At 37.8% G+C, this 16,551-nt stretch overlaps 1 protein-coding gene across 1 annotated transcript; it reads right to left on the reverse strand.

Moving 5' to 3' along the window:
• Nucleotides 1-3,479: 3,479 nt before the first annotated feature.
• On the reverse strand, nt 3,480-14,457 carry LOC144370775 (olfactory receptor 7E178-like). Its single transcript, XM_078031904.1, has 2 exons — nt 14,311-14,457; nt 3,480-6,214 (listed from the first exon to the last, which is right to left on the reverse strand). The coding sequence occupies exons 1-2, from the start codon at nt 14,455-14,457 to the stop codon at nt 5,213-5,215; spliced, it is 1,149 nt and encodes a 382-aa protein (XP_077888030.1). The 3' UTR covers nt 3,480-5,212.
• Between the last annotated feature and the right edge of the window lie 2,094 nt (nt 14,458-16,551).

The following is a 16,551-nucleotide window of genomic DNA, read 5'->3' on the forward strand; positions in this document are numbered from 1 at the left end:
AGCCTGAAGAACAAGGATATGAAAGGAACCTGGGGAGAATCTTCAGCAGAGCAGCCTCTTGTCCTTGATGGATGGTGTGTACCCTTAAGGCTAATGTGATATCCTAGCTCTTTTTCTCCCCTAAATGGCATGCTCGGTTACTTATATTCTCAAAGCACCTATGAATTTTCTTCTACACCTTTTTTTTCTCCTCCTAAACTGCATCTATATTTCCTTATAACTTTTCTACCCCATATGTGGTTCTTAAAATTTCAAGTTTGGAATGTTTTCTTACACAATGGCCTGTGATTTTCAGCATGATTTAAGACACTTATATTGTGTGGTAGATGGTGTTCTAAAAAAATTGCTTGAGGGGCTAGGGTTGTGGCTCAGTGATAAAGCACTTGCTTGGCATGTGTGAGGCCCTGGGTTCAATTCTCAGCGAAAGAAAGAAAGAAAGAAAGAAAGAAAGAAAGAAAGAAAGAAAGAAAGAAAGAAAGAAAGAAGGAAGGAAGGAAGGAAGGAAGGAAGGAAGGAAGGAAGGAAGGAAGGAAGGAAGGAAGGAAGGAAGGAAGGAAGGAAGGAAGGAAAGAAAGAAAGAAAGAAAGAAAGAAAGAAAGATCCATTAATAAGTAAAAAATATTTTTTAAAAACTATTACTTTATGATTAATGTTCTTCACTTTGATTTGCTTGTTGTATTCCCTGGAGAAATGGAATGAAAATCCAAGTGCTTACCAGTTCAGGACTCATCATTTCACATATAGAACTTTATTTAAACCCAAAAATATTTATTTGAGGTATTTTCTTTCATTCAGTTTCTGAAAGGAAGATCCTGAGGTTGGGGTCCACAGTAACCTGGAACCTGGGTCAATCCCACCCTGTGACTTTTGCTATTCTACTTTTTGTAAGAACATTTTCATTGTATGTATTTTTATGTGTGTGTATCATTGCTCTTATTGATAGACATCAATCTTTTCCAGAGAATAAATATGATTTCTATTTTTTAAATGTTCTGGCTCTTATTTTGTGGCCTAAGATATCATCTATTCTGAAGAGTGTCTCCTGGGCCATGGAGAAGAATGTGAATTCTGTAGCTCTTGGACAAAGGGTTCTATAAATATCTGCAAGTGCCCTGGTTCTATGCCATGTTTTAATCTACAAGTTTCTGTGCTGGTTTTTTGCCTGAATGATCTATTCGTTGATGAAAGTATGCTACTGAAGTTTCTCAAAAGCTAAGATATATTATTACTATATTGGAGTACATCTCTCCAGATATATATATAATATTTGCTTTTTATATTTGGGTGGTGCTGTGTTGGCTGTCTTTTTATTTATGAATCATTGATCATTTGCTGAGTTGATTCTTCCATCATAATAGAATGACTTTCTTTGTCTCTTCTTACAGTTTTTGGCTTAATGAATCTTTTATCCCACATAAGTATAATTAGTCCCGTATATCATCAGCTTCTATGGGTGTGGGATAGCTTTTCCTTTCCCTTCCTTTTCAATCTCTTGTGTCTTTTCGATGGATGAACCTAGAAGCACTGAAACACTGAGCCACATACCCAGCTCTTTTTATCTTAAGACCCAGTCTCCCTAAATTGCTTAGAGCCTCACTAAGTTGCTGAGGCTGGCTTTGAAACTGTAATCCTCCTGCCTCAGCCTCCCAGGTCCCTGGAATTACAGGTGTGTGCCAACATACCCAGCTCAATCTCTTGTGTCTTTACCAGTAAGATGAGATTCTTTGGTTTGGGAAGAGGGTTGTCCATTCAGCCAGTTTATATGTTTCTTTTTTATCCATTCAGCCAATCTATATTGTGTGTATGTGTTGCTTTGGACTGAACCCAGGACCTTGAACATGTTAGAAAAGTGTCTACCACTGAGATACATCTCCAAACCCTATTGTTTTGAGACAGGGCCTCACTAGACTGGCCTCAAATTTGCTAGCCTCCTGCCTAGCCTCCTGAGTAGCTGGAATTACTCATATGTACCACCATATCTGGCTCAATCCATATCTTTTAAAGGAGGAATATAATTTATTTGCATTCATAGAAGTAGAAGACAAAAGCAAATTATCTTTTAATAGTCAGGGTTTTCTCTTCTCATCAGGAAGCTTGATTGTACTCTGCATTTTCATTACAAAGTTTCAGAGATGGTAATATAAAATTCCACTTTCTTTTTTTAATTGAAACACAAAATTTACATATTTATGGGTTAAAATATGATGTTTTGATACACACACACATATATATATATATCGTGTAATGTCCAAATAAGGGTAAACATATCATATATTTATCACCATTTTGTAGTAAAATCGTTTCTTTGATGTTTTACTATTATTTGAAAAAAATCAACTTGTGTCTTTTTCTTCTGCAAATGTTTTGAATGAACTATGTAAATAAGAAAAAATTATCCAATCTGTGAAAAGAAGCTGAGGCAATTTTCTTTGTGCAATTCAGATATTTTTGACTCTAAAGAGATTCCTATTTTATTCTTCAAACTACTGTGGTTTGGGATTTCGAGCATTTTGATTTATGGGTTTTTTTAGTTTTATTGATTTTACTTTTTAAATACAGGACAGCAGAATACATTACAATTCTTATTACACATATAGAGCACAATTTTTCATATCTTTGTAAATAGAGTATGTTCACACCAATTCATGCCTTTATACATGTACTTTGTCTTTTTTTGCATTACAATTCTTATTACACATATATACACACATTTTTTATATCTCTGTTTATATATAAAGTATGTTGACACCTAATTCGAGTCTTCATATATGTACTTTGGATAATGATGTTCATCACATATCACCACCTTTGCTAAACCCCTGCCCCCTCCCTTTATGTTTTGTGACAGTATAGATAACAACCATTTCTAGATTTTTTCAAAGTGATATGTGTTGGTATAGTATAAAGTCATGATCTTTACACAGTCATTGTTAAGTTTCTTCTCCCTTCAAATATTCCACAACAAGTATCTTACCAAAGAACCAGCCAGGGTTGCAGCCATCTCATGGCTCAACTGGAGAATATCTGGTTTTGAGCCAACTTACCTGGTCACAAGGACGATTTGGTTCCTTTCAGAATGATGGAAAGAGGCCTCTCTAGTTCCTCTCCACAGGAACACATGGGGAAGCTCAGAATATGGCAGGTGGCTTCTATTGGGAGAAGTAAGTAGGTGATAGACCCAAAAGGGCCAGGCCCATTCCATTTTCAAGATATTGGTCTCTAAGCACCCCTAAGATGGTGTAGATGTCCCTCTGCTTTCCAGTATGGCCCCCCTACCCATCAAGCCAGTAGCCTCTCAGTCAGATTTCCCCACAGAACACCTGGCAGATGGGCACACCTGCCTCTCCTCTATACTGGATCTTTCTATAGACTCACCAGGTGATTCCAACAAAACCAGCCTTGACTAGCAAGGTAGCCTCTGGGCGTCCCTTACCTACATAGGTATGTGAGAAGCAAAGCAATTTTTAAAGAAAACGTGAATGAACTTTGAAAGGGGATATAACTTTTAAATATATATGTATTTATTGCTCAGAAATTACAGAGGCTACCTGGATACACTGATTTAGTCATGATGTTTACAATGAAAAGAATTTCAAATACTCACACAATTCCATTAAAGACAAAGCAAAGGGAGCAATTTTGAGATATGAAACATGGAGTGGAAGCCAAGTTATGAAGCTACAAAAGTAATGTGAACAAAAAGGTAGGCTTTCCAGGTCTAGATGATTGGTTTTTACAACCCGATCTAAAAAAAAAATGAAGGAATTGACAATGAAACTAGATTACCATGTTCTGCAGCCTCTGTAAGACACTCTTAATGTTCCTGTTCCTCAGTCTACAGTGAGGCGATTCAGCATAGGGACGACCACAGTGCACACCAAAGAGAACACAGCTGTTGTTCTAGGGGGGGTGATACAGCTGATGCAAGGCACTCCCCAATACTCATTTTACAAAATAAGCAAACAACAGAGAGGTGAGACCCACAGTTGGAGAAGACTCTGCCCTACAATCTGCCAGAAACCCCCAAAGGAAGTTCACAGTGACTAACAGGTCCCATCCTGGAGTGACAGGAAAGTGAAATGGATGTTTGGGTGGCAAAGGAGACAGCCTGGCAGGACTGTCCAGCCAGATATCCTGTGTCTCGCCTCAGCTCAACTCAAACATGGGTTAAGCTCAATCAACCTACACACCTAACACAAGATACATAAAAATGGGCTCCTTGTGTTCCCTAAAATAAAATATGGTGGCACTTATATCTTGTGGAAGACCTTACAGATGAATTCAATCAACCTACAAAGAACAGGTGGCTCAGAGCCCTGACCTCGGGAGTCTCTCAATAAGGACTGGCAATATTATGGGTATTACCCTCATCTTCATCACCATCAACACCTTCGTGACCCTTTGGAGTGCTTAGAAAACAGTCTAAAGGGGCGTATGTCCTGCTATCCTGGGTGACAGTGTATGGGGAGTACACCCAGTATGGAGGGGAACCAAACGTGGAGATATGTCTGCCACTACATACATACATACCCATAGTCCTCATGAGTGAAATGTGGCACATTATTATTCTCACATGTGGTACCTGAAATGCATGTCTGTCTGTTGGGGTCCCCTGGACCTGAGACCTCAAACTGAAGGACTGGAGGATCAGACTATTTATTGACAATCATGACCTTGGAGGCTCAATAGGCTGAACCTGTTCAGTCCCTAAAATCCCAGTATATAGGGATTTACCAAGAGCAGGAGCAAGAGGAAGAAATGAATGTGCACAAATGTTTCTCAGCTTTTCCTCTACAGAAGAGGAAACTCATCTGTATTATTCACTCTATTCATTTCTTTGAAGGATCATTTACTTTCTATTTCCATTGTTATTACTATACAGCTTAAAGTTCAAAAAATTACATTTTCACTCTTGTCAAGTTGACAGTTCAGTGGTATTAATTACTTCCACATTGTTCTGCAATTATCACCGCCATCCATCTCCAGGAATTTTTCATGTTCCCAAGCTGAATATTTGTATCCCTTTTAACCACTCCCATATCTCCCTCCCCAATGCTCAGGTACCATTATGCCACCCTGAAACAAGACGAAAAATTAAAGGCATTAAACTACACAAATTAGGTTACTAAGGAAACAAGATTGACCAGACTACATGTTTAATTTTGCTGCATTTTTCAACATACACTACAGTTAGATGCCACAGATCCTGAGATCACACCAAGCTACGGCACAGCCTCCTCAGGGAGCATTTTAAGTCCTTATTCCGTAAGCTGTAGATGAAGGGGTTCAGCATGGGTGTGACCACTGTGTACATCACTGAGGCCACTGCACCCTTTCTGGGAGAATATGATACTGCTGAGCCAAGGTACACGCCAAGGGAAGTCCCATAAAATACACAGACAACAGCCAGGTGAGACCCACAGGTGGAGAAGGCTTTGTACTTCCCACTGGAGGATGAGATCCTCAGAATAGAGAAAATAATTTTATAATAAGAGAAAAAGATCCCTGAGATGGGAACAAAACCAAATATGGCAAAAACAAAGCATTTGACCATGGAACTGGAGGAAGACTCAGGACAGGTAAGATTAAGGAGTTGAGAAGGTTCACAGAAGAAATTGGAAATTTCTACATCCTTGAAGTAGGAAAAGTTTAAGACACTCAAGTTTTGCAGCTGGGAGTCAAAAAGGCTAATTAAAATAGATAGCAAAACCAGGAAGCCACAGAGGCGAGGGTTCATAATGACTGAGTAGTTCAAAGGGTGGCAGATGGCCACAAAGCGGTCATAGGCCATCACAGTCAGAAGCAGATCATCCATGCATCCAAAAATGATAAAAACAGACATCTGTGTCAGGCAGCCCACATAGGAGATGGTTCTGTTGTGAGTTAGGAGGTTCACAAGCATCTTTGGGACCGTGGTGGAGATGAAACCAATGTCAGCCAAGGACAGGTTGGAGAGGAAGAAGTACATGGGGGTGTGGAGGTGGGGGTCAGAGCTGACAGCCAGGATGATGAGCAGGTTCCCCAGGATGGTGACCAGGTACATGGAAAGGAACAGTCCAAAGAGGATGGGCTGCAGGTCTGGTTCCTCTGTGAGGCTCAGGAGTTGGAATTCTGAGACACGTGTTAGATTTTGTGGCTCTTTATTGCTAGGACACCTTTTGAAAAATAAGAAAGGATGGAAAGGATGGGAGAAATGAAATACATCAATGGGCACCTACATTGTATATACTTCAAATCCAAGTATTCATATCTAAAGTAGTCACATTTGAGGTCCACGGACCATCAGCACTACTTCTTGGTTGTGAAAAATACAATATTTGTAGACTTTTTATTATTGTTTTCTGTGTTATTTACCTATTTCAATCCACACCAACTTTCAAAATATTCAACTGACCTTGTTAGAAAATGAGAAGCACTAAAGAGAACATTCTAGGATCGCAATAAAATATAGCCAACTCCCTTAAGAAAAAAATAGTAAGTAGCCTCTTTATCATAAAAAAATTATTCTCAAAAAGGATATTAAGAAGCAGTGCAAACTGAGTGTGATGGTGCATGCCTGTAATCCCAGCAGCTCAGGAGGCTGAGGCAGGAGAATTGTGAGTTCAAAGCCAGCCTCAGCAATTTAGTGAGATCCTAAGCAACTCAGAGAGACTGTCTCAAAAAAAAAAAATAGGATGTGGCTCAGTAATTGAGTGTCCCTAAGTTCAATTACCGGTACTTTCCCCCCAAAAAAGAAAATACAAACAATATAGTATGCCTCATTTTGTCTGAAGTCCTTAAAACAAAATCCTTTGACTTACAAGATTTAAAATACTGTGAAGGACTGTATTATCTGATAAGTAAACTAACGTCAGTGCTTCACAATCAGAAAACATTGTGGGCTCCTTATCTTCTATGAGTTTCATCCGTCTTTGACCGTCTCACTTCTGTCCTTTGTGGATTTAACTTTGTCCTTTAAAAATCATTTAATATAAAACAAATACCCTTGTATTTGCTGAGCTTCAAATTTTGATAAATCAACTTGATTGAATGTATATCATTAATGGTATCACTGACAACAAATTTGACATTAGAACACAAATCACCTCTCAATTATTTTTTTTAAAGTAATTGATAATAAATGTCTTCAAAGAGTTTAACTTCAGGGCTGGGGCTATAACTTAATGGTAGAGCCATTGCCTCATACTTGTGAGGCACCGGGTTCGATCCTCAGCATCACATAAAAATAAAGAAGAAAGAAAGAAAGATAGATAGATATTGTGTCCTTCTACATTTAAAAAAATAAAGTTTAACTTTGTACAGGTTTGTCTGTAAAAATTTCAAACAGTATAAGTAAAAAAAAAAAAGGTATATAAAGTAGCCCTCTGCCCTTTTTCTTTTTCTTGATTCTTTACTCCATCCAGCTTGCTAGTGTTGCTTCATTATTTTTCTGATCGTAATCTTTCACATTCATAGAGTAGGAACCAAGGAAAGATCCAAAGCTCACAATTGAGTCCCCACCTTCTTAATTCTATTTAATAGACTTTCACATCAATCTCTCCCGATGCATGAATTGCAATCCCCTTCCTTCAGCTACATGAAGAAAACTTGGGTTCATTACATTGTCAGATCTAAGGTTTAAATGGGAAAATGCAAAAGATAAGAGAACAGGAAGGAAAGAAATCACAACAGGCTGAATCATCATCTGCAAAATGGGGGTAATAATTACCTACCTCCTATGGTTGTTGTAAGAGAGTTTTTAAAAATAATATTCTAAATAAAGTAACTAGTGATTCTTTTTTTAAAAAAAAAGAGAAAGTGAGAGAGGGGGACAGAGAGAGAGAGAATTTTAACATTTATTTATTTTTTCTTAGTTCTCGGCGAACACAACATCTTTGTTGGTATGTGGTGCTGCTGAGGATCGAACCCAGGCCGCACGCATGCTAGGCGAGCGCGCTACCGCTTGAGCCACATCCCAGCCCCACTAGTGATTCTTAGTATCAGTAATTAATATATTCTCCTATGTATATTCCAATAATTTGATCTCAGGTTTATCAGCATCTGCAATTGAAGATTTTGCTGGTATTTTCTTATATCAAAAATACTTTGAATACTTCTTGGCACTTAAAATATGATCCATGAATGTTAACCATTCTTATTGTCAATAATATTCACCACATATATTAAAATATAAATATCTGATGATCTTGGCATCAGAACTAACATTTCATAGAATCCTTAATTCCTGCCTATGCTATTTTTGTTCTTGGTGTCTCTGCAGGATTCAATTCTTCTGCATACCTGTGCCCCAGACACAGCTACTCTCATGAATTTGATGAGCATAATTTCCTTTCAGTGGTCCATGTCATTGTTGATTTATGTATCCTTTATAAATTTTCCTAAGAATCTTTGGAACTCACCTAAAGGTCATCTATGTAGTTTGTGACAAAATGCCTAGTGTTTCAAAGATGTGCTACTTTACACCAACAAGTGGTTGTAAGCCTATGTGAAGTACATACATCTTCTTGAATGTCTTCATCTGATGTAATGAAGGATGGACATCATTTAATTTTATATCTATTATTATGAGAATTCTTTCAAAATTCTTGGGCCTCTCTCCATTTCACACAAGTGGAAATTTCTCTATAGTATGTTGATAGGGTTATTGTTTGACTTCAACAATCATGCATGTTCCATATTATTACTATGAATCACCTACATTTGTGTTCCAATAAGAAAATAGGTTATTAAACTTGCATCTTCTTAGTATTAAAATATACCATCAAAATGTCCCTGCAGTCTGTCTAGTAATATTATCTCCTTGATATCTCCTAATGAAATTTTATCTTGTATAGGAATAACATTTTCTGTTTTCTCCAGTAGAAGATGGTACCCTGGGATGGAAGTCAGGAAATCAACACTGTTAGTCTCTCATCATTGTCCTGCTGCTGTCTGCAGAATGTGTGTAAATCTCTCCCCTTCTCTGCACTCATACTGTTTAAATGGAAATAGGGAGAACAACACCCATCTCTGCAACATGTGTGGTACCTAATGGATGCCTGGAATTCAATAAACACTTGGTCCTTGTGTTTCTATTAATAAATTAAGAATTCCACCATGATAGAAGTGTTGATGTCATTGATGAATGCAATTGTTAAATGCCAGCTTGGAAGGCTGTGAAACTGAAATGTTCACTCCAAACAGCAAAGCAACCCCAACCCTTCGGCTTCATTCTCTGTTCCCAGTTTCCTACTCATGAAAATTTCTGTCATAGTCATTTTAAAATTTGGATGAGGTAGATCATATTCCATGAAAAGAAAGAATCCATGTGTCCATTACATGGATACAGCAAGATATTATTTTAAATTTTCTCTACTTTTATGAGACCTTCCTGAAAAGTATAAAAGTACAGACAGGAGAGCCCCATATGTGTAAAAAAATAACTTTAGATATTTTGTGAATGAAGGATTGGGCAATTCAATGGCTAACAGATTTTTGATGCCTCCTCTGTACCAGGTAAAGCATAGCCCTGAGTAATCAGAATTGAGTCATTTTTTTCTCCAGATACACAACATATACTTTTAGAGGGACAAAAATAAAATGACTCATCATGAAACTGAAAAATGACAACTTCAGGTCAAAGGATAAGTTAGTTGAATGGTATGAAAGTATCATTATAAATAAGAATAACTACAATTTGTCATTATAAATAATGATGTATAAATTTCATTTTTCCCTTTTTTATACATTCCTCATGAATTAATTTTATAAAAAGCACCTATTTTCTGTTCAATCAATACTCAACATAGTTGCATCAACTAAAATTCTATCAGATGACAATGCTTTGTCTCAGGACACAACTTACCTATGTCACAAGAGTAAGGAGGGATGATTTTAAAACGACAAACAACCCTGAAGGAGAATGTGGTCAGCTATTTGGAAACTCTTTAAGAGGGGGCAAGAGAGCTATCTGTGCTGAAGTACTGTGTCCCTGCACCTGCTGTAATCATTTCATGGGAGCCTAGCTATTCTTTCTGTAATGGATGCCGGCCACTGCTCTTCCCTGAGATCCACCAGAAACTCCCAAAAGGAAGAGGACAGTGAGCAAGAGGTCTCCTCCTAGAGTGACAGGAAATGAAATGAATGACTGATGGGATTGCCAAGGGGACACTCTGCCAGGATTCTCCCAGTTTTGAAGCCCATGTCTGTAATCAAGCAGCCCATTTCACAGATTCATTCCTTTCTACCTAACAAATGAATACATTTTATATAAATGTAATACAATCTTTCATTTTCTGTAAAAATAACTTTAAAGTGGACATGTATAAGGATGCCCTGTAATGAAACATGCCACAAGAGCACAATCTCAGTGCCCACCCTGGCTAGTGCCATCCCTTTTCATTTGTCACTACCACAGTCATTTTGGAGTGTTGTGGGTTTTCTAGAATAGTGGGTGAGAATTCTATGGGAAGTAGAACCAGTGTGGGTGCAAAGCAAGTTTTGAATAAGATTTCTGATCCCCACACCTTAACTATAAATGCAATCCTTCACAGTCCCCACAGCTGAAACTTGGCATGTTACTGTCCTCCCATCTGCTACCAAACTGTCATTTCTGTAATCGTAACGAGGGATTCATAGTTCCAAGATCTGTCCTTCTTCCAGGGGCTCTCTCTCCACTTACTGGGCCATGCTGCTTCTCTTCTGGGTAGTGACCAAAAAGTGCTGATCTGAAAAGCCTTCCATGTCTGCTGCCCAGGGAAAGTCAGAGCTCTGTCCTCAGGATTTCCATGGACACAGTGTGCTGCAGGAGCTTCCTGGTGCATGCAGTCATTGGAGGAGAAAGAATCATGGAGCTCCCTGAACCAGAACCATCAAATCCAAGGGCTGCAGGCTCAGGCTATTTATTGACTCCTGCTTGACCTTGGAAGCTCAATATACAGAGCTCATCATTAGCCAAATTGGTCCATGGCCTCCCAATCTCTAAGGACTGCCTAACATTCACGGAGAAGGAAGAAGTGAAAATGAATATTCACAGATGTTTTGGAGCCTCCCTTTACTTAGGAGATACTTGTAGGTCATATAATGTTCATGTCTATTTTTTAAAAAAATTATCTGCTTTTCTATGTTCATTTTTTATTTAGGTAAAACATACAGAACAACACACCTACCAGTTTAACCATATCCAGTGCATGCTTTGATGACATTAACTACCTTCACATTATTGTGCACAGAGCTCATAATTAGCCAACCTAATCCATGTTATCACAAACTCTAAGGACTTCACAATATGAATGGAGAAAGAGGAAAAGAAAACACAGATGTTTTTCACTCATCCTCTACTGCAGAGGAAACGTGTGCATAATTTCTGACTTTCATTTCTTTTGATATTCATTTGATTTTTATTTCTATTTTTCTTGCAAAATATATATATATATATATATATATATATATATATATTATTCTCAAGTACATAGTTCAGTGGCATTAACTACATTCATGTGGTCCTACAACCACCACCACCATCCATCTCCAGGATAATTTCCCAGACTGAAACTTTATATTCATTTAAAAGCCCCTCATTCCTCCAAACCCACAACAAATGCTCTTACCCTGAGATGTGCTGGTTTACATCAATATGTAGATTTAACTCTGTCTTTAAAGTACATTTCTCTATACTAAATGCTTTAACTGATGCACAGTATCTAAATTGATGGAGGGACATGATTTAAATTTTCAGTGTAGTATTACAACAATCCTTTAGCACTTCTAATGTCTCTCTCCATATCACACAAATGAAATTTTCATTTATATGTAAGTGGAGGATATTTATTTGACTTCCAATAATTGATGCATATTTAATTTTACTACTAAGAATATATTTGTTGTCCAAGTTTACAAAAATGGCTTTATCAACTCTTTCCTCTTATTATGAAGTTATACAATTGACATATCTCTGCAGTCTTTAGTAATGATCCTTCCAAGATAAATCACCAAGAAATTTCATCTTGAGCAATATTTCTATTTGGCTCCTGAAGACATAGCCCTTTGGGAAGTGAACATTTTACTCTCATATCATTGACCCACTGGAAGTGTTAAATCTCCCCACCACTCTGTGCTCATATGTTTAATGAAAATGGGGAGAGCACTGCCCATCTCTATACCAGGCATGGCACCCAATGTAAGATGGAACTTGATAAATATTGGATCATTTTGGTATTTTCAAATAAAGAATCCCCAAAAGCACTGGAGTTTAGAGTTATGTGAATTCTAATATGTGCCTTAGTCCTATTTATGAATACACCTTTATCTTTGTGCCACACTTTCATTATATGCCCATAAATATCTCTGTCATGATCTTTGAACAAATGAATTTTAGGGGCTATGAAGCAGAAATATAGAGCCCAGGTGTCCAGTTTAACTTACTTTAGTTTTATGGAAAAGGGATTGAAATGCAAATTCAAGGCACCAAGTTTTTTAAAGACGCAGTGATTATGGTGGATGCCATTTGAAGAAATAGTGCTTCTGACATCTCCATCATCCCCTTCAGCATTGACTCAGTTCCATTGCATTTCTCCTGGTTCATGATCAAGGACTGCAGATCTGTAGTCCCTCCCCTGCCAAGTTCCAACATCAGCTCAGGCAATGTTCACAATTGATATGAGTGCAAATTGAGACAGGATCTTGCTCATGGGAGAAGAAATAGGTATAAAGTCCACAGAATTAGAACCATCCAACTGGAATTTGGAGGCACAGGATGATTATTTACTGATACATAACTGCATGCTCAATGAACAGAGCTCAAAACTATGCAAATTGGAACAAGCCAGTCCAATTGTTAAGGACTTCCTAATATTAATAGAGAAAGAAAAAGAAAAATGAACATTCACAAAAGGTTTTGGAGTTTTTCTCTACTTGGGATCACACTGGTGCCTAATAGTCACTGGTTTTCTTCCTTTTTAAAAAAATTTAAGATCCATTATGTTCACATTTGCAATTGTGGCAAAATATACACATGAAAATTACAATTTTGACCATTCACAGTGACATCAATTACACTCACATTATTGTAAAAATATCACCATGCAATGTCACCATAACTCTTTTAAAATCAGGCAAGGCAGGCAGAGACCAAAGGAGGCAGATTTAAAAAGGCCACAGAAGAGGCTTTATTTGAGACTCACTCCAGGGCGGAACTTGATTAGACCCACAGAGGGGACAGGAGAAGGATCTGAGGAGAAACCACGTGAAAGCTCGACTGGACTGGATTTTAATGGGGCTTACAGCAGGAAGGGAAGGGCTTGGGACAGGAAAAGGTGTTTTGGGGTCCCTTGTCCCATTGGAGTTGGTCAGGGGAGTTGTCTGAACTCCAGGATTGTCCAGGGGGTCCTGATGACTGACAGGCATTAATACGGAGATCCCACTGATTGACAGGTGTTACTGTGGGCACCTGATTGATGTTTCTTTCCTGTGCGGCTGCTTTGTTCTAAGTACCACCACTGACCTAATACTTTTCATCTTCCAAACTGACACTTCATAAGCATTTTCAAAACTCCTCATCAACAATATACCCCAACACTGATGACTACCATTCCAGTATGAAACATAAAAAAATTAAATATATTACAAAACATAATCTGACCCAAAAAGCAGGATTTATAGGTCTAGATGTTATGTATTTGCTTTGCCAAACTACATGTCAAATGGATGTCAGTGACCATGAGGTTAGAATATGCTATTACAAAGCCTTTTCAGGGTGTTATTGATATCTCTGTTCCTCAGACTGTAGATAAAGGCATTGAGCATGGGAGTGACAGCTGTGTACATCACTGAGGCCACTGTACCCTTTCTAGAACAATGAGACACAGCAGTGCCCAGGTACACCCCCAAGGTCTGTTCCATAAAATAAGAAAACAATGGATAGGTGAGACCCACAAGTGGAGAAAGCTTTATATTTCCCACCCGAGATGGGAAGTTCAAAATAGAGGAAACAATTTTATAGTATGAGAAAAAGATCCCTGAGATGGGAACAAAGCCAAATATGGCACCAACGAAATACATGACTATGTTATTTGTGGAGGTGACAGAACAGGAAAGACTGAGGACCTGAGAGGGATCACAGTAAAAATTTTCAATTTCCACACCTTTAAAGCAGGTAATCTGTAATGCAATCAAATTGTGCAGTTGGGATTCAAAGAGGCTAATCAGAAAAGACACCAAAACTAGAAAGCCACAGAGGCGAGGACTCATGATGACTGAGTAGTGCAAGGGGTGACAGATGGCCACAAAGCCGTCTTAGGCCATCAGAGTCAGAAGCATGTCATCTATACAGACAGAAATGGCAAAAAGGGACATCTGTGTCAGGCAGCCCATGTAGGAGATGGCTCTGCTGTAAGTTTGGATGTTCACCAGCATCTTTGGGACCATGGTGGAGATGAAACCAATGTCATCCAAAGACAGGTTGGAGAGGAAGAAGTACATGGGGGTGTGGAGGTGGGAGTCAGAGCTGACAACCAGGATGATGAGCAGGTTCCCAAGCACTGTGACCAGGTACATGGACGGGAATAGTCCAAAGAGGCAGACTGCAGGTCTGGATCATTTGAGAGTCCCATGAGCTGGAATTCTGAGACACATGTACAATTGTGTTGCTCTTTATTGGTCAAATACCTTTGAAATGGAAAAAAATAGGAGAAAAAGGAAATAAAGTATCAGGCTCCATTACTGTGTATATTTTTAATTCAAATATTTATTATTGAATTTTTCAGACTTGATTCAACAATATCTAACATTTGTGAAAAACCTAATCTTCTTGCAACATTTATTATTGATTTCTGTATTGTTCAATTCCTTCTGTATACATGTACTTATTTTCTAAGTACCAAGAGATACCCAGGGCCTCTTCAATGGTAGGCAATTGCTCTAACCTGAAGTGTATGCCCAGCACTTTGTTTTATTGTAAAACAGGGTATCACTAAGATACTCAGGCTAATCTCCAAGTTTCTATCCTCCTGCCTCAGAGGAGATGGGAATCACAAGATTATTATTTCCCACCTTCATGGGTGGAAGTAGTCACTTATGCATTGTTTATCTTTAAAAAGTCATCCAATATATTACTTCTATTCTTGGCTTAAAAAGAGTCAAATTTAAATAAATATAATTTATTTAACTGCACATTATCACTTACATCATGGACTAGATACCTGGTATAGGTGTACACCACACTTGTCAATGACAATAGTGATATGTTAGAAGTACTTTGGAAAAGTAATACTGAATAAGAAGAGCGATGCTGGAGGAATCACAATACAAGACCTCAAATTAAACTACAGATCTGTAGTAACAAAAACAGCATGTTATTAGCATCAAAACAGGCACAAAGACCATTGGAATAGAATACAATGCCCATAAACAAACTGACAAAGTTACAATCATCTGATACTCAATATGTCCTTTAGAAGTTGCCAAAAACATACATTGAAGAAAAGATAAGCTTTTAACACATGATACTGGGAAACCTGGATATCCATATGTAGGATAATGAAGATAGAGCTCTATCTCACATGCACAAAAGTTAACTCAAAGAAGAGCAAAGACCTAGGAATTAGACCAGAAATACCAAGAGTGCAAGAAGAAAGCATGGGGTCAACACTCCAACACATTGATGCAGGCACTAGTTTCCTTAAGAAAATGCCTACAGTTCAAGAAACAAAACCAAGAATCAATAAGTAGGATGATTGCACATTTAAAAAAAAATCTTACCAGCTAAGTAAATAATTAAAAGAGTAAAGGGAGAACCTACAGAATTAGACAAAATGTTTGCCAGTCACTGCTCTGACTGGAGGTTGAAATCCAGAATATATAAAGAACTCAAAAAAACTCAATACCAAAAAATAAAAATTCAACTAATAAATAGGCCAATAAAAGAAAAAACATTACTCAAAAGAAGAAATACAAATTGCCAACAAATGTATGAAAAAAATATTCAACATCTCTAGCGATCATAGATCATAGAAATGTAAGTCAAAACTACATTGAGATTTCATCTCACTCAAGTTGGAACAGCTATCATCAAGCATCCAAATAATAACAACAAAAAGAATACAAATAACAACAAGTTCTGGTGAGGATGTGGGGGAAAGGTGCATTCATACATTTCTGGTGGGACTGCAACTTAGTAGAACCATTCTGGAAAGCAGTGTGGAAGTTACTCAAAAACTAGGAATGGAACTACCATATGACCCCACTATCCCATGCCTATTTATCTAAAAGAACTAAAATCATCACACTATAGTGACACAGGCACAATAATGTTTATAGCAGTGCAACTCACAATAGCCAAGTTATGGAACCAGCCCTAGTTCCACAGATGAATGGATAAAGAAAATGTGGTATATGTACATAGTGGAGTTTTACTCAGTCCTGTAGAACAAAGGAACCACAGGATTTTCTGGTCAGTGAATGCAACTAGGGAACATCATTCTAAACAAAATAAACCAGGCACAAAAAGTCAAAGGCTGGATGTGTTCTCTCAATGCAGAAGCTAGACCCAAAAAAAGTAAAAAAAAAAAAAAAGAA

This window comes from Ictidomys tridecemlineatus, chromosome 2, assembly GCF_052094955.1.
Source record: "Ictidomys tridecemlineatus isolate mIctTri1 chromosome 2, mIctTri1.hap1, whole genome shotgun sequence".
Lineage (NCBI taxonomy): Eukaryota > Metazoa > Chordata > Mammalia > Rodentia > Sciuridae > Ictidomys > Ictidomys tridecemlineatus.